General features: G+C 42.2%; 1 protein-coding gene across 3 annotated transcripts; it reads right to left on the reverse strand.

Annotated features, from left to right (window-relative positions):
* Nucleotides 1-1,943: 1,943 nt before the first annotated feature.
* LRRC32 (leucine rich repeat containing 32) lies at nt 1,944-18,099 on the reverse strand. 3 transcript variants are annotated; one of them, XM_008924913.3, is made up of 3 exons: nt 17,996-18,099; nt 8,379-8,454; nt 1,944-3,961 (listed from the first exon to the last, which is right to left on the reverse strand). In XM_008924913.3, exons 2-3 carry the CDS (start codon nt 8,448-8,450, stop codon nt 2,021-2,023), a joined length of 2,013 nt encoding a protein of 670 aa, XP_008923161.3. In that variant the 5' UTR covers nt 8,451-8,454; nt 17,996-18,099; the 3' UTR covers nt 1,944-2,020. The 3 variants fall into 3 exon arrangements, with proteins under 3 accessions (XP_008923161.3, XP_017941058.2, XP_029820754.1); XM_018085569.2 differs by lacking the exon at nt 17,996-18,099 and adding an exon at nt 15,802-15,931; XM_029964894.1 differs by lacking the exon at nt 17,996-18,099 and adding an exon at nt 15,468-15,571.
* Between the last annotated feature and the right edge of the window lie 7,612 nt (nt 18,100-25,711).

Here is a 25,711-nt window from a genome sequence, read left to right on the forward strand (position 1 = left end):
CAGGCCCCACTGCTGCTGATTGTTTGTGCAAATTTGTAGAATCTCAGAATCACAGAATGATTTGGGTTGGAAGGCACTTTCAAGACCACCTAGTTCCAACCCCCTTGCCATGGGCAGGGACACCTTCCACGTCACTCAAAGCCCCATCCAACCTGCCCTTGAACACTTCCAGGGATAGGGCTGCCACAACTTCTCTGGAAAATCTGTTCCAAACTTTTGCCTACATCTTCAGTAGATCTTGTTCTCCACTGGTCATACTCTGAGATATGGAGCAGCTGCCCCTGCTCCAGGACCAGGAGGTAAAAGGTGAAGTCTGAATACCATAGAAAAATATAAAGGCTTTTCTTTTATTCTATGGAGCATTCCAAGCTGATGGTTTAATATATTCACAACCCTGTGCTTTTTATTAAGTTCAAAGATATTTTTTTATTGTACAAAATTCCACAGTGAAAATCACCAGCCAGTTTCTTACATAAATGCTTTAAAAAAGAATTATACACCTTTTTGTAGTGTGTTAATTTTGACATTCACTAGCTGGAAAAAATAGGTATGGAGCAGCAATTTGGCTCCGAGTTATTTACTTGGACAGGTTTCAGTTTGACCCCTATTACTCTTGTATGTTTTAATGTACATTTACCGGCATTAAAAGAAAACCTGACACAGTTCCTTTCAAAGCCATTGAACCCTGTTAGCAGGTCAGTCTCCCCCTCTTGTTGAGCTTTTCTTAACTTCAAAATGGTTAATTTTCTGTCATGGTTTAGAACACAAGGTATGTCAGTGTCAACTTTTAGCAACAGAACACGTTAGCCACCTTAAACCCATCATAGAATGAGGATCTATGTAACTTTTCTTGCAGCCCATCCTATCTCTTTAGGGAGAGACAGTGGACATCTGATCTGAATAATATCTCAGGACTAGGTTCCCTGTGTATCATTTCACAATGATATTTTTAAAGTATCTTTTTGTAGACTAAATCCTGTGACCTTTAAAAATAGATATATTATTCTTCTGCATTGAAATGCAACTGTATGTAGTGAATTCCCAACAGTTTTCCTCAGAAATAAAAAAATTTCAGTCCAATGATAGCTGGTTAAAATTCATCTCCAAGATTTTTCTTTTAAAAAAATGTTCACCCTGGAGATTAATTTCTTCACATTAAACCCAGTTAAATATGCATTGCACATGAGGGGTAAATTTCTCCTCTTTTAGTTGAGCTGTGGACCTGTGAGCTTCTGAGCAGATCTGGGTAATGTATAGTGCAGTTGTTTCTTGCTTGAGACTTCTTCTACATCACTCATGGGTAATAAGTTCCAGGACTAATTGACCTCATATACTTCTCATGTCTTGTCCTTGTGACTGGAGCAACATCCTAACAAACATTTTCTAGATTTTCTAGATGTCAACCACGAGCACAACAGACACGAACTGTAATTTCCTTCTTTTTTTTTTTTTTTAACTAAATTCTCATTGGTTTGGAACTGTTGGGAAATTTGCAACCAACTTCAAGGAGTGAAGATTGTGTTTTGACCCACTCTGGTATATTTTGGTATGATTTCAGTCTAAGAAGTGTTAGGACCTAACCACTTAGGAAAAAACAAAGCTCAGACCAGACCAAATCAAAACATCTTATGGAGGCACATAACTTTGAGAAGCGGTTTCCTACGTGGCTGATGTAATCAATGAGCTCTGAGCTTAGTGGAAAGTCTCAGGTCTCAAGACCTTAGAGGGCTTTTTCTTTCGGTCTGGTTTAAATTACACATTCCTCAAAACAACAGCAGTGCTTTACAGTGGTCTCCTCTACCACTGTATGAACTTGTTAAGCAGATCTGCATGTGAATGAAACAAGTGCAAAACATGGCAAATTCTCCTTCTGGTCCCTGGAACCCAGACCACTACAGGGGCACTTCAAAACCATCTTAAAATCCACAGTTCAAAATCAAAGATGAGAGTTTCACCCTTTATTTATACACACTGCCAGTGTAGCACCCGATTTCTTCAATTTTCAAGGCATTTTGTGTTTCTATGCTTTAAACTGATGGCTGAAGTTTTGCCTTCGGAAGCAAAAAAATGAACCTGCACCGATGATAATCACAGATAAAACCAACACAAATGTTAATATAATAAGGATGTTGATTTTCTTCAGATCCTCTTTTTCACAGTCTTCTGATCTAATGTTCCAAATGTACATTTCTTCCTGATACCCGAAGTTCTGAGTGTACTGGCACGTTAAGTGCTCCACGTTGGGGATCTGGACATTTTTGTTCTGTATCATTGATGAAAGCCAGATGTTTCCACAGCAGTCGAGTGGGTTCCCAGTGAGATATAAGTTTTTAAGTGAATTTTCTAATGCTAAAATGTTGCTGTTCTGTAATGTACTGAACTTATTGTTCCGTAGGTCCAGAACTTCCAGTGGAGAGTCACTACCCCACTTAGGCAGCCAGTTCAACTGATTTTCAGAGAGGTTTAAATGTTTAAGGTGACTAAAACAAGGCAAGTCAATATTTAAATCCATCAAGCTATTGCCATGTAAATACAAATATTCCAGAGACTTTTCCAGTCCTGACAGTGCTTTAAGTTCTATTTTCAGTCCAGGGTTCATGGTGAGATCTAAGACAATCAGAGAAGTCTTGTAGAAGCTGTGTGCTGGTAGGGTGTTCAGCACGTTGTCAGCTAGGTACAAGTACTGAAGAGTAGGAGAATCAACAAATGATACACAACCACTTTCCTCTCCAGCAAGTCTTTGCTTAGCTAATGCGGAGTACATGCTGCAAAGGTTGATGTTGTTGCTTTGTAGATTAAGCAGTCTGAGGCTAGGAAGACTAGAGAAGATGTCAAATTGCAGGGTCTGAAGATGGTTGTTTTGAATATAAAGCTCCTTCAGATTGGACAACACACCAGCATCAAGGAGAAGGTTCTGCAAAGCATTGTAGCTCAAGTCAAGGACAGTTAGGGACATTAATGCATTGTCACAAGTTACTAAAAATGCTTGGAGACAGTTTTTACTGAGATTAAGGGTGTGAAGGGACAACATTGATTCAAAGAATTTATCCGGAATGGATTTGATTTCATTATAACTTAAGTCTAAATATACAAGCTGGGATAAATAAGGAGAACTTATGTTTCTACTTTGCTTCTGATCAAGAAGACGGAAAGAACCATCTAGCCACTCATTTTCCATGTAATCCTTTTTATTATGAGGGGATTCAGCAGTGAGCTGGATTAAATTATTTGATAAATTCAGAGTTACCAGTTTATTTACCTGAGGGAAGACTGGGAAGTGAAGCAATTTGTTTTCACTCAGATCCAGACATCTTAAGCTATATTCATCATCTGACTTTGTGATGTGGAAGGTCTCAATGCTATTCCTGCTAAGGTCAAGTATCTCCAGCTGCCTGAGGTTGAAATCGGAGATGCAAGTAATTGAATTTGTGGAGAGATTGAGTTTGGAAAGGTTCACTAGAGTCTCAAAAGCACCTTCTTCTATTTCCATGATGATATTACTCTGAAGATCTATCTCCACAAGACTGGGAGATCCCTGAAACATCTTGTGTGATACCATTACAATACTGTTGTCTGCCAAGGAAAGATACTGCAGTGTTGGAGCTTGTTTAATGAAATACTCAGCCATCCCATTGTACAGACTGTTGTGCGACAAGTCCATTATTTCCACCTTGGGTAAAAGTCCAATCCCCTCTGTTCCATTCTGAGCAAGCTCATATAAGTGATTCTTGGCTAAATTTATTTCTAGCAAGCTCGTCATATGTGCAAACACTCCAGGCGTGATGAAGCTTATCTGGTTAGAGCTTAAATCCAGACACTGGAGGGAAGTGTAAAATGATAATGGCATTTCAGGGATGCTTTGAATCAGATTTCCAGACAGATCTATTTTGTTTACATTTAAATGGAGCTCATGAGGGATTTGGTGGAGGTCTTTGTTGTGGCAAAATGCCTGAGAGTTTGCCTGCCAGAAAAAGAGAGAAGAGGGGCTGTCACATAACAAATGAAAAACATGGTTGCATTAAATGCAAGGAAAATAACATTCAGCATCCAGGTAGATCTTTCTTCTGAAACACTGATCACACCACTTTCTCTGAGCACTCAGACAGCAAGAACAGCAATCCTAACACTTCTTTGCAGCTAACAGCACTCATTTAATTTTAAAGACATTTCTGACTTACAAATTTTCTTACTTTTGTCACTGCATCATATTTTTCAAACTCTACTTGAAATATTAAGTACTACTTAAAAGAGCTTCACTCTGTTGGCAGCATGGGTCCCAAAGCAAAGAAGTGGAAAAACATAAAAGGATCCTATAGCCCAAACCCTGTCTCCCCTTCATATTCACATCCTCAGATATTTGATCATATCTTCCTTTAGCCATGGCTTAGTTAAGCGATGCGTCTTTAACCAAATTGGTCATTCAGCAACTGAAGTATTTCTGATGGAAATCTCTAAACTCTTCTGCTTTTACTATCCATGTTTACCCTTTTCCTAAGGCTCCAGTTTCCTTCTTCTTGCGTGGGGAGCACACCTTGTGAAACCAGCCATACAAGACACCCATGATACAATATGAAAAAGACAAATTATGTAAAGCCAGTTTTTGAGAGGGAAAAAGCTGTGATGTGCAGTGAGGGTCATGTCTTTTCAGGCCAATTCTCAGCAGCAGATATATGAAAAAAACAAGCATCAAAGTCAAATTTATCTTCCAGATGCAAGTCTGTTTAATTGCAGCTAGGATTGAGTCTGTGCCCAGACCAAAGTTTAGAGTGTATGTTCATCAGCAAGATCAGAAACATGAACATGACCATCCTTGCATAAATGTCAAGCTGTATTTTGTTATTAAGGAGAACATACAGCAGTGTGAGGAAGTGGAATGTGAAAGGCTTAAGCAGCATTTAATTCACTGGAGGAAAACTCTTGTTATGAATATATTTGCGTGTCTGGGGCATACAGTGTTCATGAAAAGATCAGAAAAGAAAGAAGTAAAGAAAGAAATCTGTTGAATCTTAACTTCAGTGGAGAAGCAGAATCAGATTCCATGACACATTGCTTTTCAGACATTAAAGAAACATTTAAAGTAAAAAATATTAAACCCCTTCTGTTTCATGTGAACTTTGAGGTGAATTAAGTGGCAGATCTGTTTAGGAGAAGTGGGGCACTAGTCAATGTTTTGTGAATCTCTTTTGCATCACCTGAATTTTGGAGACCACACAAAAATATGCCAGAGAAGCGTTAAGTGCTTATTCAAACTCTAGATATATACAGACTGCTCCGATTCCTTCATGTGATATATCTTTACCCAAAGATCCCAAGTAATTGACCATTAAACCCTGAACACCTTCCTTTTTTTCCCCCCTCCAAGTCACTTAAATCTCACCCAGATAAAAAAATTAGGAAAAAAAGAAGGAAATCTTCTGGCTTCTCCCTGAAATTATTTCTTTACTGCAAAGTCCCCATAGAATTGCTCATTTTGAGCTAAAATATGCCCTGAGTTGGCTTAGCTCCAAGGCACAAGAAGGAAGCCTCTTCTTGTTTGGTTTGTTGAAGAGGGAGAAGTCAGAAGGATACAAAAATACAGAGCGAGAAAGCAGCAGGTGCTTCACAGCCTAAGGCAGATGCCAGGTTTCTTCCCACACTTTGAGCCAGATCTCAACAAGTGTTAAACCCCCTCCACTCCTTGTGGGCAATAAGCATCTTAGCAAAGTCCTGATCCAACTCCTGTTGATGCCAGTTGGCAGGTTTTCACTGAAGTTGATGGGTGAGTAGTCAGTCCCAGATCACCAAGTATCTTGCAGGATTTGGCCTTTAATTTACATCCATGGAACCTTCCCAGTAATAAAAGAGACTGATCAAATCTGTACCTTCCACTGTCTGATATTTGTTCTTATAACATTTCCCCTCCCATTATTTTTTTAAAAGTTTCATTCCTTTTCACTGACTATCTTCATCCTCACCAAATTTCTTATCTTTTGCACCATCTTTTTTCCCCTGAGGCTCAAACAGCATGAATGTCATTCTCATCAGCAGTAGAAAGAAAAATGAAGTACATCTCAGTGGATTGGAGCAAACAGCATCTGTTTGATGTATCTCTCCTCCTCTCACCTCTTAGCCCAATGGGTTGGCAGCCTGAGACTGGAAAAGTCTCAGGCTTTTTTTTCGTCATGTTCTGACTTCATCATCTTTGCCACTGCTGTCATCAGTTTATTCCACATCCATTGGCAAGAAGTACTGCAGGGTGAGGAGCACTTGACCCCTTCAGTGTCTGGTCCCATTCATGTGCTGGCAAAAAATGACCCAACAGTTCAAAAGCTGAGCATCATTTGGATTCTGACTCCAATTCTTCACTGCTCAGCACTGTGTGGAAGTTGTCATTCACCTTAGTAAGAGCCCTACAAAAAAGTGGCTGGATCCAAGCCTTCACTTGTGTTCTATGTTATCAACTTATGAACATGTGAACCAAAGAATTTGGGCCGGAGCCACTTGGCAATGACCTGCACTTGAATGTTGTCCATGACTGTTCTCAGAAGAACTCCCCAGCTACACAATCAAACCTTAGCAGTTTGCCCACGTACCCCACATCAGCTGACCTATAATAACCAGATATGCACATATTCTTGCATCACCTCAATGCAAGGTAAAATAGAATTCCCTAAAATCCTCTCCCTTCTATAAATTATTTCAAAGCTTATCCTTTACCAGTTAACACGAAATAGCAGAAACATCTTTCTTTGGGAAGTGAACATGATCTAGTTGAAGCCTGTGGAAGGCAACATGAGTTAGGAAGAAGCTCCTGACATTTAAGCTATGCCTTGTTGTCTTGCAATAAGTAGATGTGCCATAACTGGTACAATCAGTGCATGTCAGTCCTGGGGGGGGGGGTCTGGTAGGAAGTGTTCAATTCCTCTTTTAGGACTCTAGTTCAATGACAGGAGCACCAGTGGTGAGTCAGAGAAGGGCTTAAGTTTCTGATTCATCCCTCTTCCAGGAGACTTGGGATGAAAGTTTCCATTTCTGAGTTTTTGCTATTCTCAATTGTCATCACAGGGAAGGTATCAAGTAGAACAGTAAGGCAAAAAATGATAATGCAGGACTTCAATGGACCATCAGTTAATCCAGTAGCTCCCTCTTTCTTTGTGTTTGGATTTACACCCATCTTCCATTGGACCAAACATCGTCTGAAGGAAGACAATCAGAAAGGACATTAGCAATGCTGAGCTGTTAATTTATATCAGATGAGCATCCCAGACCTTGACTGCAATGTGTTTTCTGTCAGAGCTAAATTTATCCCAGTTTAGCTGCACACAGCCCTGGATTGTTGGCTTGATGAAAGCAAAGGAGTGGTGGAAACAAGCATGTGTTTACTCCTCAGCAGTCAGCCTGGTCTGTGACCCATCAAGAAATGAGAGGGGATGAATCTGCTTGGGTTATTGCACGTCTTGCCCAGCCTTCATATGACTATGATACATGGGACCCGAGCTGACATGTTGACAGTGGCTTCATCAGTCTTCCTTCTCCAGCCAATGAGCTGAGCTGCCCAGACACCTTCCCAAGATCTTTTTATATATACTAGGTCTTAATTCCTTTGGAATTCAGGAAATGCAGCAAAACATCAGGGTGGACAGGAATGGAATGAGTCCCATAAGGGAGTTGTGTTCAGCTAGCAAATAATTTTTTTCCCTATTTTGGAAATTCTTGAGGATTTGTGCTGAACAGCTTCAACGTTCAGGAAAAAAAAGTTATTCTTAAATGTCCTGTTACAATCAGAAGCACTTTGATAGGGAAGGGAGAAAGTTCCACTTTGAACAGTACTATGAATAACATTCATAGGACTGTTCCAGGTGCTCACAAAAATTCAAGGAACAAATTTTGTACTAGGTCAAGAGGCTTTGTCACTTCATTTCCCTCCAGCAGAAGTCAGGTACAACTTCCCTGGCAGCAATGCTGTGTCAGGACAGAGGAGGTCAGTCTCCCTGTTATTACAAAAGGGCTGGTATAGATGCATTTCACAGAAGATACTTTATTTAAAGCACAAAGAACATGGGCTTGATATAAAGGAGTTGATTTTAGGTCTAAGTTCTTTCTCTGTCTCAGTCACAGAATCCCTGTCTGATCTTGGGGAAATCAGGTCAGATTTCTTTTAGCCAGCTCGCCCTTAGAGAAAAACAGAGACAGTCACCCTTCTACCAACTTCACCCACTCCACCTCTCTTATGCGCTGTCCCCACAACAAGGACACAGCCCAAATCCCATTTCTGCCATCATGGAGAGTCTGGTCCTGGGAGATTCCCATTTTCAGAGATTATAGCTGTTTGTACAGTGCCTGTAACAAGGCAGTCTCAGCCTCATTCAGGATTTCAAGGGGCCTGAGTAAAGCCTTACCATTTCACAGGATGTTCCTTCTGCGGTTCTTGTATTCACCACTGCCAGTAAGAAGATGATGTACAGTCTCATGGTTCTGCAGGTAAAATTAATTACTGTTAGATTTCAACTGGGACACAGTGGTCAACATATGTGAAAGCTGGCACCAGATCATCATCAAGTATGGAGATGGACAAGCAGTGCAATAAATCAACTCATCTCTGAGCTTAACAATTTACCTCTGTAGCCTTGCATTCCTTCGAGTCTGGTGGGAAAAGAGATTTATATGAGCACTTGAAAGGAAGGTCCAAGGCATTTAATGGGTTTGCCCCAGTGTGATTTCAGCTGCTGCCTAGATGATACTCAGGCCACCCAATGAAGTCCAGATGCTCATGCTGGGCAGTGTGTCTGGCAACATGGAGAAGGACAACCACTCAGGACTGAGTTACCCACACTCTCCCCATAGAGGCAGCTCAGGTGCTTTCCACTAGGCTAAAGTTTTGGGGTTCTGAGTTTTGGGGTTTTTGAAGTTCTGAGCAAAGTGAACAGGCACCTCTCAGAAACAACTACCATTGGGAACAGTTTCCACTTCCATCCACAACATTTTCTACTCATCTAGTCCCAGGGTGCCAAAGAGCTTTTACGTGTTCATCCTTGTTGAGTTAGTACAAGCAGCTTAAAGAATGGACTGAGAACTTTTTGTCCAAATTTTAGTTTTCTAACATTTTTTACTAGTTTTTTACACATCTCAGGTCAGGACAGGCTTTTAAATGCATCTGAAAGGAGATCATAGAATAATTTGGGTTGGAAGGGACCTTTAAAGGTCATCTAGTCCAACCCCTCTGCCATGGGCAGGCACAGATGCCTTACAAAGAGACAAATATGAAATAGAATGCATTTGTGTGAATCAACAGATTCATCAGAGTTTAACTGTCTGGAAAACACTACAGGAAAGAGCATAGAAATAACTGCAAAAGGAGCAAAAAACCACTGGGAGGCCTGTCACTGGGCAATGGGAGAAAAATACAACCAAAGCCAAAGGAAAGCATTCCTCCTCCAAACAGCTTGTTTCTAGACAGACACTAATGAGGTCTCTTGCTGTGGTCAGCACCGATGTGAGCTCAGGATATCACTTCTTTATGTCAGCCTGTCACAAACATGTGGACTCTGCCTGTATTTGTACGGCTTCTTGCTGACAGATCTGAGCTGGTCTTGCCCCCATGCAGAGCCAGTGAAACACACACCCTTTCACAACTGGAAGCCATGCAGCACTGCTTAGCTAGCTCCACTCTTAAATTGTCCCAGGAACAAGCCTGGATCTGGCATGCTCCAAACACACACCAATCCCATGTACATGAGCCAGAAAAGTCCTGCATCAACGGACTGTTACTCAGTGGCTTCTGTCTGGAGAGCATCAGGAGGCTGGAAACAAAAGAGATAGGATCATTCCTGGCTGGTGTAAATCCCTCTGCTTAGTCACTTTTTGAGGGAAGCAGTGGATGGTCATGGTCTTTCACAGCAATGGCAGTTGCTGAACAGTACTGCCAACAGGTTCACGATGGAAACCTGCCCACTCCTCCCCTTCCCTGCCAGAGAACAGAGTTGTGTACTAGGAATAGAGAAACTGGGTAGGATTAGACCACAGCTACTCTATTTGCAGATCGTAAACTCCTTTCATTTCACAAGAACAACCAGTGACGGATGATAATCTGGGACCCCAAGGTGAAAGAATTTGGAGTTTGTCTTTGGTTATCAGTAGTGGTATCAGAAGCGTGTTCCTCCACTCTAAAACAACACCAGTGATGTAAATTCTTGACCTTTTAATTAATGTTTGCAAAATACACTGAAATCATCCTGTGGAAGGAGGAATTGCTGATGCCACTACTCATACTGTCTCTGTCTCCCCACTCTGTTCCTCATTCCCCATGTTTAGAGGAGTGGATGCCTCCTAAAGAGTAGAAAATTAGTTTTGTCATTAGAGTATTAGTTTGCTGGGATGGAGAGAAAAGACAAACATACCACTGCTTACAAGGCTTTACTAAGAGCCCTCAAATGGAAAAGCTTTCTGTTTAGATGCAGCGAATTAAGCTGAGGATATTACCCACAACAGGACACCACCCTGCTGGACAACATGTGACCCACGCACTCTGCAATGTCTTCCCTTGTCACACCATCAGTAAAAAAAAAATAAAAAAATCATCCCTTTGCTTCTTAAATAGTAAACCTGACACATTCGAGGATCTTAACATGCTTTGAAATTTCCTGCATTTCAAGTTTATAAAGCAACAGGGGAATTGATATATTTAAACACAAAAATCTGATGTAATGGCTTGCTGTGTAAGACAGATCTGTAGTAAGCAAGGATGCTGTCTCTCGAGGTATTTCTAAGGTGACTGTCACACCCTGAAGCACTAGGACATAGTGGTCTCTTCCAATATGAGACCACATGGACTCTGACCAGAGTAAGGTAAGCCACTCCTCATAGAGTCATTTAGGTTGGAAAAACCCTGTAAGATCATCAGGTCCAACCATTAACCCAGCATGGCCAAGACCCCCACTACACCATGTCCCCAAGTGCCACATCTACACATCTTTTAAGGCTATTTCCCCCTGAGCTGTCATGATACACCCCAAGATCCTTGAACATGAAGATTCCCTTCCCAGGGTTGTTTTCAGTTCTCTGTCCAGCTGAGGAGCTTTTCCTGATTAGCTTTTCTCCGGACAACATTTAGACCTTCCTCAGTAACACCTTGTGTGACACAGCACTGCGTCCCCCTCCTGTCTACCTTCTGGGCAGGTCTGAACAGCCCCCTGCCCTTCCCCCAGTGTGGAGTTCAGGGCTCACAGGGCCTGCATTACCCTGGTGTCAGAGAGCATCACCACTAAGCCCTGCCTGCTGGCACTGATGTCTGTAACCACAGCTTACAAAAACATTATGGGAGCAGCAGTAGCAACAGTTCAACCTAAAGGAGCTTTTACTGCTCTGAAGCTTTCTCAGACTTGAAGCAGCTTCTTGCTCAGTGTCACTTTGCTCCCACTGGCAGTTGTGATAAAAATCCCAGCATACCTGAGAGCAAGATTGAACTCTGAAACCTATTGAGTGTCACTGCTTTCCATCACAGTACTTCAAAATCACCCATCCCCAGCTGAAAAATATGTGGGATCAGTGAACATCATCCCCAAGGAGTCTTATTAAGTGTCAAACAATTTAATATCTGGAAAAAGCATGGTACGCAAACCACGTCAGCATGTCCGCTTAACAAATGGAGGGCAAAGGCAGAGAAGAACATTCATTTGCCTCAAGACACATTTGAAACCATGGAATAACTAGGGTTTAATCCCAGTTTTCCCATTTCCCATTCCTGAACAATACTTGTCTCCATCCCTACTACAATAATAACCTTGAAACTACTTTATAGATGTTGCTTGCAGCTAATAACAGCAGCACGTTCCAAATTTCTCCCACAGGTAATTTTTGTTACTGCTTAGGCAATTAACACAGATGTCTTCCTGTGCCAAGGAGAGTTAAATACAAGAGAACACACAAAACACAAAACAAACTCCCCAGGGTCTGATCCTTTTCCACACAAGACTTTTAACTGCCAAGTTAGAACCCTCAGGGCTAAAAAGATGGAATATTTCACATTTACCTTGTTTCAAGGTTTTCTTGCATCCTCAAACACCACTTACTATCTCTTTAAAAACCATATCCGGATCTTCAAAATGGATTCAGTCCTGGCACCAATGGAATTGTTCTTCAGCTTCTCAGGATGCCAAGACACTCACTCATAAGTTCAGAACAGAGGCATTTTTAGTGAAATAACCTTAATTGGAACAGTGTCTGTTTTAATTATGCTGCTTGTCTTTCTCCACACTCCTCTCTGAATAGAGTTGCCTGCTGTGCAACATCCTGAAGCCCTTCCTTGGGACAGGAGTTAAGAAATGGGGAGATTTTTGCCAGAGGAACTGCCACGGCTGGGCCATGGGTTTGGCAGAGGAATAAGTGGCTTATTATTGCCACTGCCACTGTCTGTCTGCATGTATGAGGCACGGCAACATGTTTACTTTAGGGTTTTGTGTCTATGAGTTACATTCCTGGGGGCATTGGGGCCTCCTGAACCTAAATCTCTCTCTGCATCTTCAGGGAAACTACACTTGAGCATTAAAAGTTTAAAATTCATGGCTGATAAATATAAAGCCCAGAATTCAGAAACCTGTCCTGGACTAAAGAACTCTTTTTCTGTTCAGAGATGGGCTCTTAGCATCTTGTTTGCTTTGCAATGCACTCTGAAATGAGAGGCATAAATCATAGAATCATAAAATCACAGAATAGTTTGGGTTAAAAGATCATCTGGTTCCAACCCATCTGCCATGGACAGGGAGACCTTCCTCTAGACCAGGCTGCTGGTTTAGTTATGAAGATGTTATGAAAAAAACAACAGGTTAGGTCATGATTATGTGCAATGGACAGAAAAATCCTGTCCTAGTTAGAACAGCTGGGACCAGTTCATCACTGTGTGGATGTAACCCAAACTGTGTATTCTACACCCTCCATGTCATTTCCCAGAAACTGTTAACAATAGACCATTTGCAGCAGCTGCCCAGAGCACATCTGACCTCTCAGGCTACAAGCTAGGTGTTAAGAGGCCTGTGAGATAGGAGGATGTTCTTGTTCTCATACTCACGACTCACAGTCACTCATTGGGGAACTGCCTGCCCTGGGGGAGGTACTGGGCATTCCTGCCTGAACCTGAGGGTATATAATCTTGGTATCTTGGGACTTCTGGTACCACTTATGAGACCCAGAGGAAGACCAGAACCTCGACTGGACTGCAACCGTCACTCACACCAACAGGTTTTTCCTCTCCTTTTACTTTTGGACTCTAGGGATCATGTGGGGCTCAACACGGAGGCCAACAAACACCATTCTGTTTGTGCCCCAGGGCGCTGGGTTATACATCTGGGTTTTGTGGGCTAAAACCAATTGTTCATCTGAATAATTGTATTTATTATATTATTTTTACTAAATTGTAATTCCGATTTACAATCTCTTTTGAGTTGGGTTCATTTCTCCTACTGGTTTACCCTTAAACCAGCACAAATCCACATTAAGTTTTCAGGAGAACAGCCTGCCAGTGGGATTATCACAACCCCAGACTGGTTGTCCTTGACTGGGCTCTCATCAGACTAATTTTGATCACCTTCCCCCAAGTACACTGTGTCTTGAGCTTCCCTAGGTTGCAGATGGCTGCAGTGCTGTTTTTCACTTGATCCCTTTGGCATGCTTCCTAAAGTTAAGCTCTCTATCTGCAATCCCCTTGGGATAAGCAGAAAACTCTTGTCAAAGTTGGGGACAGGCATCCAGAGGTTTAAATTCCTTCTGGATGCTCTATGTTTAGACTTTGCCTTGTCAGCAGTGTGCAATAGCACTTAACATGCACAGACACTTTCACAAGAAAAACCTCAATTATTTGAGGCCTTCAAGAGAAAAAAAAAAGAATTAAATGGGATATTTTTATTTGGAGTACTAATATGCCTGAAATGAAGAGCAGCGAGTAACTGGGATGATTGTAACTTCACATTTTCTACACATGGATGTTCAGAGAACTTTGGGAAGTTTGGATTTGCAGGGATAAAAATAGTAGAGGTTTTGTTGGTTGCACTTTTTAATAAGCCAGTTCTGTTCCTCAAGCTGTTTTACCGAGTGGCCAAGCAGCTGTGCCAGCTGAACTGTGAAGAAGAGCCTGGACAGAAACAAATGCCAAAGCAGGAGGGAAGGGCATGCACTGATTCTGCTGTTCAGGACTTTCCTTCATTAAAATCACAGCCTCAGAGGAAACCAGCCGCACTGGGAAAAATCAGTGCTGTCCTTACCACCTTTGTCTGTTTCTAAAGGGGATCAGACAGAAACCAGTTTCAAAGACCCTGAAGCATTTGGCTGATTTCCAGCTTTCACTATTTTTGTGCTTTGGGCTACCCAGCAGTTTACACCTTGAAGTGATGTTGAAATATTAGCATGGTATGGGCTTGGTAAGCCATGTCTGCAAAGCAAGTGTCACCTTCATCAGACAGACTGGGTCATAGAATCACAGAATCCTAGAATGGCTTGAGTTGGAAGGGATCTTGAAGATCATCTAGTTCCAATCTCTCTGCCATTGGTAAGGACAACTTCCACTAGACCAGGCTGCTCAGAGCCGCAGCCAGCCAGTCTCTTCTCCATCTGGCAGAGTGGAGAATTAAGCTCTTTTGCGCACAAAATAGCAAGGGCTCTCCCATTCCACTGATGTCAAAGGGTTTGCACCTGTGACTGTGTGAAATCAGACCCTTCCTGATTTTTCAGTGGTCTCCTTAGCAGTCATTGCCTGCTTGGTTTCTGTCAATATCAGCTGAATTACATCCTATGCCTCATGAAGCTAATGGCACCTCTTTAGACATACATCTCCTCTCCTCCAAACCCTCTTCCCAGCGTGGCCCAGAGCAAGAAGGAAAAATCCCAGCCACTGACTCTCACCAGCTGGACTGTAATTTGCTGCAGCTTCCTACGGGTTTCAGGGAAACAAAAATATATCTTGATTATTGCGTGTCTTGAACCTCCAGAACTTTCAGAGTTTGTCCATCCATAACACTGCTGTTTTCTAAGGCAGTGCTTCTGGGTTGAGTCCTGTGTTGAGCCATATGAATCAAACTCTTCAGAGAAGAGTTTACATCAGTGTTACGCTCCAGATTTTAAGCTATAAGCTGCCCAGAGTTGATACATTTCATTTAAGATTTTTAAAAAGCCTTTGGTTTGTTATAACCTCGAATTTGCATCCAGAGAAAGAATCACACACTTTTCTCTAAGAGAAAGTATTTCAATGTACTGAGAATAATAAGATTTTTTGGCAAACAGTTTTTAAGGAGTAAAATACAACCAAGAAAAAGCATTACATTAAAACACCCAGCACAAAACCCCATTCCACTGAATCAATATACCAGCTTTAGTAAAACACAATTAATTGGTTTTAAGTTACTCACAAGAAAAGGAAAAGAGTAAAAGAAGAAAACAGATTAAAAGGGTAAAGAAAGAGAGAAGAAAGAGAGAAGGAGACAGAGAAAAGGAAAAACGGTTACCGACAGGATTCGATGATTTGCATGGTGCAGGTTGCAGGAGAAAAGAGAGAGCTCATACAGAGTCTCAGTTTAGTTTTCCCTCCCAGGCCTTCCAGTGCCTTCCAGTGTCTTCCAGGCCAGAGTAAGGAGTGCCAATCACAGGCTCCAGAGGCATGGGGTGTGTGTGGGTGTGTGTGTGTGTGGGCTACCAGGCAGGTCTGCCTTGACTGACAGCTCAGCTGCACGGCCTTCAGCCCTGCCATGTGCTTTCCATGGGCTCAGCCGTGTTGGCCACAGGCCTTCCAGCTCTGCCATGTGCTCCCAGCAGGCCTGATGTGCAGGCCTTACCACGTACCTGTGGGTCTAGGCCCAGTCCTTACACACACACACACAGAGTGAGTTGGTTCCGACTCATATCAATAATTCAGCGAGATTCGGATCCAGCATCTCACAATCGGTTAAGTAAAAAAACCAAGCTTTTGCCTCAGAAAATGGGTCTGAACTGCAAGCACAGAAGTAATATGAATCTTGCTCCCTTTCAGCTGGAATAGCTCCCTGGTGATTGGTCCCACCAGGGAGCTGGAGATTTCTATATTAACCCTATTAAAAAAAGTAGATAGCTGATGTCATCCTCAGCCACAGCTTTTGAGAAGGAGGCACAGCTCCAGCTCTTGAGACCCTGCAACATCTCCAGGAGTTGCTTCTCCTAGTTCATTTTGCTTGTGCCATTGCTTAGTGTCTCATGGGCATATGCAGTCTCATACCTCTCTGACGTCAAGTCCACATGTCAAAATAAGCATTCTACATCTCTTGTGACCCCAGCATGTCTTTTCTCCTGTCTTTAGAAGCTGCTGTCTTCCTCCTTTCTCTCTCTGTCCTCTCTTCATCTGCTCCTGTACTACGTGTTTAGCCAACAGCATGTCTCTACTAAAAATTAACATTTTCAATTAATCAGACACACAGAGTTTAGCCAGATTCCCTATTTTATTACCATGTTTTAATACTCCTCTTTCCAGGAAAGAAAATTTAAATAAACCAGAATTGTATGAAACCCACAGGCCTGGACACTTATTGAATGATGGGTTGGGTCAAGGGATAGTAGGAGATGGGAAAATGAAGACACATCAGCAAAAAGTGACATTTGCAGATTAAACTATCTGACCGTGAAATACTTTCCCTGTTGACCAAAGCTCTGGGGGAAACTCAAATTCAGGAACTAAAACAGAATAATTTCTTACCATCTTATCCTAGTGCAGAAAAAAAGAGAAAAATAGGTTTTTAATTCAGCATTTTTATTTTGATTGGCAGTTAAGTCAGTGTTTGGGAAAAGGTGTATTTAATTTATATGACCTGACAGGAGACAAAATGAGGTGAGGAAAATTATTTCTCAAAGATCTGGCTGCATGATACTGATACTCCCCATTGAAACCATCCATCGTTGTATTAGTAAAAAGTCAAACAACTATACGGTCAATGAGATGTAACCATCTGCTTTAAAAAGAGATGACTGGTTGTGAATTTTTGTTATTGAAAATGAAAGGATTTTAGCATTTTAGAGTAATAAGTTGATTTCAAAGTTGAAATGAGAACATCTTATTTGAAATAAAAAAAAAAAAAACCAAAACAAAAAAACCCCCCAAAAAAACACAAACAGATTTCCACTGTTGTGGAAAGTCAAACTTTTGATTCTATTTAAGGGAAACATATCTGCACTTTTATCAAAAATACAAGAGGCTTTGGCTTTAGAAATTTATCTGTGACTTTTATAAAATTAGGATTTTCTAAAACTTTACCAGTTCCAAGTATTATCTAAATGTTAATTGCCTTGATAACAGTCCAGATGCAGCAAAACCCTCTCAGTAAGTCATCGTTCACCCAAGGTGACATTCAAGCTGTCAGGATCTTAAGAGTAGCAAAATAATCCTGCCATCCCACACCTCTTGCCCCAACGGGGAGAGCTCAATGACAGTGCTGATAGTAAGAAGAGCAGATGAGCCAAACAGCCTTTTGGTCATTTTTCCCCAGGACCGTGTGATTTGCCCAAGGCTATATTAGGATTCAGTTTCGGAGAGATGGGCGAATGGCATTTAATCAGTGCACAATGCTGATCTCTGCAATACTCCTGGTTCACAGCACTATAATGCAGTGATACCATAAATAGACTGAAGTCCTGTGAAGAAAGAAAAAATGCCCAAACGTGTCCCCATCTTTCATTACCGTAAGCACAGAGAAGAATAACAAACTCTGCATATGACAACTGTGTTGTTATAAACTAACCAGTGCCTCCTTAATATAAGGGATCTAACTCACTGCAGTGCAAGTCCCTTATGGATTAAATATACAGCTGTGTGGATAAAGCCATCTACACAGTGTGTTTAGCCAGTTCTTCAGACTATTCATAAACACAGAATATTTTGTTTATAGTGTAACTTCCTCATCTGTGTTAATTTTAAAGGCTGCAGCTCTAAGTCACTGGAGCCCTCATCTCTCCCACAGTCAAAAGCTCAACTTTCCACCACGCTCCCACGTTCACATGCATCTCCACGTACCTGTTCCGTGGTTCAAGGAGAATGAGGAGGAGGTTTCGCCTCTGCTTGCAGCCTTCTGCCTCCCAGGCTCTCCCAGGAGCTTTTCCAGAGTAAGCTGAGGAAGAGTTTCCTTAGGGGAGTCGTACCTCTATTGCATGCCAGCTGACTAAAATTCTGTGAGCTCTGAGAGAAGTTTGAAGTCACAGGGAAAAAAAATACTCCCCACAGACTGGTCCTTGAATTCATTCCTTTGCAGTCATAATCTCTTATATATTCCCAGGCTCCCACGAGCATGTGAATACATACCTCCATAATTGTTTTAAAATGTGTGTGTCCTCTACTCTTTTCTTTATTTTCCATTTCGTTCATTCAATCTTGGCTTATTTCCTGCAGCTTCTCAGCTGGTAATTATGCTCCTCTCATATTGACATATGAAACAGTCTGTGAATACCACAAAAAATTCTATCTGCAGGCTTTGGGGACATGTGCTTGTCTCTGAAGTTATCTATGCCTTACTCCACAGCTGTCAGCCTGCAGATTCTCGGGAGGTGGGATAAATGAGGGACACTGAGCTAGCTGCAAACCCTAAACTCCAAGGCCATGCAGGATGGATTGTGTAGGAAAATGGTATATGGGAGGGAAGCTTCACAGTAGGGAAAACTCACATTTGGTGTCTCAACAGCTCAGGTGTGTCTCTGTGGCACAGCAGTAGGATGACCAAATGCACCCTTGGGGGAAAGGATAAATTCAGTTTAATACTTGAATGAGTAATAACATAAATGCCTTCTAGAAAAGTGAATGGGATGGATTTTTCTTTCTTTTCCTTGGATGTGAGACTCCCTTTTATTTCGGAAGAAATACGCTTGTGTAAATCAGTGGGGGACCTGTGCATTGCCTGTGTTGTCTTCTTCTGCTTAGATGTGCCCTGATACCTGGGCAGGTGTACACTGGACTCTTCACATTAGTTTGCAGCAGAGCAAACTTCTAAAGGAGTTTTGCCAGCTCCTCCATGGGTGTCTTAGGATCAAAATGAGTCTTGGCTTCAGCAGCCAGGACATGACCTCCCCTGGACCACGCCTCTAGGGAGCTCCCACAGGCACCAGGGACTAAAGCAAATCTCCCAGGGACCACTGCACACCTTCCACCTTCTTCCCCGGATGCGTGAGGAATATCTCCACTGAGTGACCTCCACCTCCACCCTGAAGGAGAGGTTTGCCTTCAGCGCTGTGTGTTCTGCACACTTTGCACTGAGATCAATGACGGCCGAGGATTTTGGATGGACTGAAAAAAAAGAGAGTACTAACTCTCTTCTCCTGGACAGCACCAATTCTGTCCTGCTTTCCTGGATCTGCTTGTTAAAATCAAATAAAAAGCCATGACCTTTAATACCATGTACGAAGCAGCTTTGTGGATTCTGCTAAACATGTGCTGGCTCCAGCCTTTATTTCTCTGCAATAGGTTACTGTTTGTTCTCTGTAGCACACCAGCTCCTGTCAGAGTTACTTCAAGTCTGCACCATTCTGGGAGATTCAAGATGAAAACGTCTACAGATGTGAAAGTTGTGGTTAGTTAAATATCACAATAAGTACATTTTGCACGTGTTATTGCAATAAGAATGTAACAAGGATAATCAATTGAATAGTAAAGAAGTAAACAATAAAAATTTTAATACCACAATAGATATTGCCTGTATAGCATGTATAGCATATTTTTTAAAGGCCAAATGCCTTAACAATAGTAAGTGAACAATTTCCTGTTGACTTGTCTTGGCAACAGAAGCCTATCTGGAGGAGCTTGCCTGTGTACAGCAGTTCCAAACCCTTACTGATGACCTCAGAACAGCACTTTTACAGGACATAGCTGGTCCCCAGAATACAGGGCAATACCAACGAGCAATCATGTGGTACAAAAGCCACAACAAACCTGTGCCATGTGTAAACGAGGAGTCCACTATTACTCCATCGTGTGGCACTGTGCCTAGTGAATATGGCTGTGATGCTTGGTTTGGCATCAACTTGATATTGATGCGTTGATGTACGTCTCCTGCCCAAGATGAAACTCACCTCATAATTCAGTCAAGCTTATTTGGCTGGGACTGATAATGGGAGTTCACCAAAGCACAAGGAGATACTGTATCCCCTCCTCGTATGTAACCACGTCAGGCCTACCTGATGGCCAACTTTATGACACAGCAGCCAAGCCTAGAGGATGGCTGTGTACCTGCTGCTTAGAGATGTGGGTCCAATTGTATTTTCCAAGTGGTGCTAACAGGGAAATAGCCTGTCACAGAATGGATTGGAAGTCTCCCAATAATAAATTTCAGACTTATATGAAAGCAGAAGAAATTATTCACACAGATCCTGCTGTTGTTAGACCTCCACCTCTGGTGTGTGGGCTGTAGAAAGTTGGGTCAACCCAACTGGGTTGATACCCAGTCACACCTGAGTGCTGATACTTCTCCACTTCTCTCCCACTAAGGATATCTCTCCCAGGGAGTGATCCCTGGCCTAATCCACGCAGACCTTTCCCTTCTCTAGAGCAGGTTGGCTATGTCCGGTTGTGTAGCACTCAGATGTCTACCTCTGGATGGTGCCTGCACAGCTCTGAGATTGTTCTTTCAGTGTTAACTTTCTTTCAGAATGCCTCGAATAATGTGGGGACAGCATGCAAAAATGCTCTGGAACAGTATAGGAGGACTGTATGGAGCAGAAGCAACCAAACCTGAAGCAGGTCCTGAAGGAAATCCCAGCTTGAAGGGAACAGGCTGGTTTGGTGGGGATGGATGCCCATAAGAGAGCTAACCCTCATTGTGGTTGACTGTGGGGAAAGAGGTTATCTAACAGCATCAATGTACCCATGAAACAACCTGAGGACACTAGGAGGGACACCATACCCCGAAGACCTGTAGGATTGTGCCACCAGAACTGCTTACAAGCACCAATCCTGCAATAATTTCTGCTAGTACCTGCCATGCACAAATCCTAGATGTCTCCATACTAGGGCAGCAGGATGTGGCAACCAGCAAATCCCACTTCAAAAAAAAGGCCACAGGTCAGTGCTGGTCATACAGTCAACCCTGGGCCACCTTCTCCCCTTCAAAGTCTCGTAAGATTCCTACTGTTCCACAGGAGAGAGAAACAGTCTTGGTTTGTGGGGCTGGCATTGAGACAAACGGAAGTGCATGAACAGAAAGCAAAATTCCCAGCTACTGAGATGCTCCAAGACATCCCTGCCAGTATAAGCATCATTATTTTGAACTGACGTTAGCCCAGTTACTTTTTTAGAAATTACACTAAAAAAGAAAAGAAAAGGGGGAGGGGGGAAGGAAAGAAACCAACCAGGAAGAACTGGCAGTTTTTAAACACCTGCAAAAGATTAGAAGTTGATCGTGTGCTTACCTAATGATTAAAATAGGTTGTATCTTGTCAACAAGATGCCCATGTCTAATTATAAATGATATTTCCCCAGACTAAACAAAGTTTGATATTTATGCTCCGTTTCCTCCAGCTCTAATTACAGACTGTTCTTTTAAAAAAATACATGAGGAAAAGAAGGACAAGAGCTTTGTTCTGGCCACTCTTTCTGTTCCTGCTGTTGTTGAGGGAATTTTGCTGCTGGGATTGTGATGATGCTTCGAGCTTTGGGATTTTGGCTTGCCTTGGGGTTGGTGCTGGTGGTGAGCAAAATGGTGAAGTTGTCCTGGTCACCAGGTCAATCATGATTCTTGTCCTATCTCAGCCTCATCATATGGTGCCTGCAGATCTCAGGAACTGTGACTTTAGTTGAACTCAGAGAAGTTGCAGCTCTTGGCATTTCCCCAGACTAGGTTTGACTCAGTCCCTTCTGTGCCAACCACAGCCTTCCTCAGGTCCACCCGGCCTTGGGCCATGAAATCATTGGCATTGCAAGATGCAGACAGTTCCACTTTAAACTGCAAAGGAGACATACCTTAGCTAACTCCAAATTAGCTAACAGTAACCCAAATAGCTGGGAAATTCACCCAAAAAGCTGTGAAATTTACCCATGTCCAGTTCTTCTGGGACACTCCACACTTACCCGGCCTCATATAACCAGCTATGAGAAGTTAGCTGTGTCCATGTTACGATGCAGTGATTTGAAGGGTTGACATAGTCCCGGCTCATCTTGTTACTCTTGGATCATAGGATCCCCAAGCACTGCTTCACACCTAGGCAGACAGTGCCAGAAAACTGAGCAAGAAAGCAAAATGCACATAATGATGTTCAAGACATTAATAGAATGCTTGAGGGATGCTGTACATCACTTGGAATGGCAGATATTGTGGAAACTTCCAGCTTAAGCAGGTACCACCAGGATATAGATGGGGTGACTTTGGTGATATGGATCTTCTGCAGAGTCTTCTGAGAGAACACAGAAGATAACAAAAATAAGTTGGGGAGAAAACAATGTCAGATGGGGAGGTTGCAGGGGCATATGGCAGTGAGGCAGTAAGAGAAAAAAAGAGAAGGAAAACGTGGGCAAAAATTCCAGATAAGTAAACTCAAATCACAGGGGCTTCAGAGAATCCCCTAATTTTTGGAGAATTGATATGGGGCAAATGGAATTTTTATTTGTATTATGGGGGGAAAAAACCTTATTTCCAGGGTTCTCTGGTTTTATTTTCCAACCCCTGTGGTCCTCAGACATACACCATTGCCCAGCGAGACTTTGAGGTATGGCTTGCAAGAAAAGTTGCCAGGTGAACATCTCAAGAAGACAGAAATAAGGGCAGAGACCTTCTGCCTTGCACTTGCCCTGCCTGTTGGTTGGAGGGAGCCTGCATCCTGCACAGACTTTTCAAGTGTCTTTGGACTTTTTCTGCCCTCCACTGCCACTTCCAGGGATATCTTCTAGCCTCTGCTTTAAACACCCCAAAGCTTTATGAACAGGTTCAGGAAACTGTGCTGCATGTGACAAATCTGATTCATCTTGAAATGCAAACCAAGTGAGACTGATGTGGTTTCTCTTGCAAATATTTCCTATACCTCTGCAGTACCACTGCACTAGTAGGAGGATCTATGAATTAGGTGGTGCCAGACAAGCTGCAAAATTGTTTACTCTGTCTTCTGTGACAGTGGGGTTAAAGATCATGTTTGTTTCTAAATCTTCTGCTTAATTTAAATTGTGAAATTTCATCCATTCTTCTTCCTTCTTTTTGTTTTCTTTTGAGTAGGAGAATGAAAAGGAAAGCTGGTCTATCCCCCCAGCACTTTCAGTCCCTGCTATTGAATCAGACCTTACAAAAATGACTTTAAGCTGTCAACCACCATTAAAATAATAAATTTTTCCCTTTTTTTGTCCCTTCTTTCCACCTCTTTACTGTGTTTCTTTTGGATATGTGGTGTTTTATTGCAGGGAAACTATAGTGAAGGGATTACTGGCATCATATCTACAAGGCCTTGAAGCTATCATGATACAGGTAATCTCCAGGTCCTGCAGAAAAGGATTGCACTACAGTTAGAGTGGAGAGTGTGATCTATTCTGTCTTTTGCTCCTTCTATTTTTTTTAGGCAAATGCTGAAAAAAAAGAGAAGGTTGCATTCATAACCATAGGGAGAGAAGAACTGAGTTAGAAATGCTCTATTTTTGTCCTGTTCCTTAAACCCTTTGATCCTTCCCATAGCCCCTTGATTTGCCACTATGTCATCACTTATTGAAATCATGGGGGTTTTTTATATCCCACAGCTGGATTCTGGGTTATTTCCAAAATGTCTTTGCTTCCTGCACAGTGTGTTGACTTTTCACGAATAATCTAACTCCTACCCCCAGTGATGTATTTGGGAAATTTTTTTGCATGAAGGAGAAATATATAAATCCTTACTTAGTCCCTGAGCATGGTCCTTGCTGTGCAAAAACATATATCATGGCAGTCCCTGTTTGCAGTACTTTAGCTGGAAAATACTGGTGAAAGAGAAAGGTACCTGTACCATCTAACAACCCCTCTGAACCAAATAATGAAGCAGGGGATACATTGGGAGACATAGGGGAAGGTTGGAGTTATTTCAGTGGAGACAGAAAGAAGATGTAATGCAACAACCTGAAGGAAACAACTCTGCTCATCTATCTCTTTGATTTTTCCGAACACTGAAAATGTAATTTGCTCCTGAACATCCCCTTCTAGATTTCAGAAGTGGGGTGTACTCAGAAAAAACTTTGAAGCTAGTGCACAGGCTACACTTCCACTAGGAAGTTTAGTGCACTGGAATGGTGAAACATGGGGAACACAGAAGCATGGGTAATTATGCTCAAACACGTATCCCCTGCCCCCCATCAAACACAAATAGAAGTAGTGAGGGCAGCAGCACTGAAGAGCTGAGTAAACTCCTATGTCCTTTTTCTCATAAAAATTTCTAACCCCAGAATGATGTCATAGGTGAAAAAGACAACCTATCTCTGATCAAACAGAATCATAGAATCACAGAATATGCTGAGTTGGAAGGGACCCACAAGGATCATCAAGTCCAACCCTTAGCCCTGCACAGGACCATCCCCAAGAGTCACACCATGTGCCTGGAAGTATTGTCCCAATGCTTCTTGAACTCTGTCACACTTGGTGTTGTGACCACTTCCCTGGGGAGCCTGTTTCAGCACCCAACCACCCTCTGAGTGAAGAACATTTTTCTAATATCCAACATAAACCTCCCCTGACAACTTCAGGCCATTCCCTTGGGTCCTGTCCCTGGTCACCACAGAGAAGAAATCAGTGTCTATTCCTCCTCTTCCCCTCAAGAGGAAGTTGTGGGCTGCAATGAGGTCTCCCCTCAGTCTCCTCCAGGCTGAACAGACCAAGTGACCTCAGCTGCTCCTTACAGCTTCCCTTCAAGGCCCTTCATCATCTTTGTTGCCCTTCTTTGGACACTTTCTAAGAGCTTAATGTCTATCTTATATTGCAGAGACCAAAACTGCCACAATATTCGAGGTGAGGCTGCATCAGTGCAGAATAGGATCCCTCAAACACATCCCTAGAAACATTCAAGACCAGGATGGACAGGGCTCTGAACCACTAGATCCAGTTGCAGGTGTCCCTGCTCGTTGCAGGAGGGGTGGATTAGATGACCTTGAATGGCTCCTTCTAACCCAAACTATTCTAAGATTCTATGATAAGAAAGTCATTGGAGATGGACAAAGAAAACGGTGGTGATACCTTTCTGGCCACTGAACAGTTTGCACATTGACATGTGCAGTATCACACAGGACAATAGACTTTCATATTCTTTGCCTGCCCTCTGGTGGTGAACGGTTGCTGAATAATTGTATGCATACCTATCTATTTATATATACACATACATATATGTACATATGTATTGGGTACATATGCAATGACTTATACAGCATAAAGTGCTTACATCTGAGTTGTACCTTGAATTTGAATGTTACAGATGTGAGCAGTAGTTAATTATTGTCATTGGCTGTAGCTGGTTTTTTTAAGGCTGAAGATTTTCCTGTGTTTGTTTTAAAATTTAGCTCAGTTGAAATATTTCAGAATGAAAATAAGAGAAGTATAGTGAAATATTTGTTCCAGCTTGAGAGACCAGTGAGGTCTTCTTGTGTCCTTTTCTTCTCTGTGAATAAACTGCTGAAACTGAGTGAGCTGTACAAAATCAAGGACAAAATGTTTTTCCAGAACCAGTTCTTATAAAGAATATGGGACAGCATAAAGATAACTGCCACAGCATGGATATGCCTTTCCCTATGTAATGCCAGTCTGGGATAGCAGGA

The sequence above is a fragment of the Manacus vitellinus genome, unplaced genomic scaffold (genome assembly GCF_001715985.3).
Source record: "Manacus vitellinus isolate BGI_N305 unplaced genomic scaffold, ASM171598v3 scaffold_83_pilon, whole genome shotgun sequence".
Taxonomy (NCBI): Eukaryota; Metazoa; Chordata; class Aves; order Passeriformes; family Pipridae; genus Manacus; species Manacus vitellinus.

Bases quoted from the DNA above. Each gene is read 5' to 3' on its own strand.
- LRRC32 (XM_029964894.1), bottom strand. From the start codon at position 15,523: ATGAGCTCTCTCTTTTCTCCTGCAACCTGCACCATGCAAATCATCGAA. The intron at 8,455-15,467 runs GTAACCGTTTTT...TTTTACCTGCAG, and splicing joins CAAATCATCGAATCCTGTCG to AACCATGAGACTGTACATCA. The intron at 3,962-8,378 runs GTAAGGCTTTAC...TTTTTCTGGCAG, and splicing joins AAGGAACATCCTGTGAAATG to GCAAACTCTCAGGCATTTTG.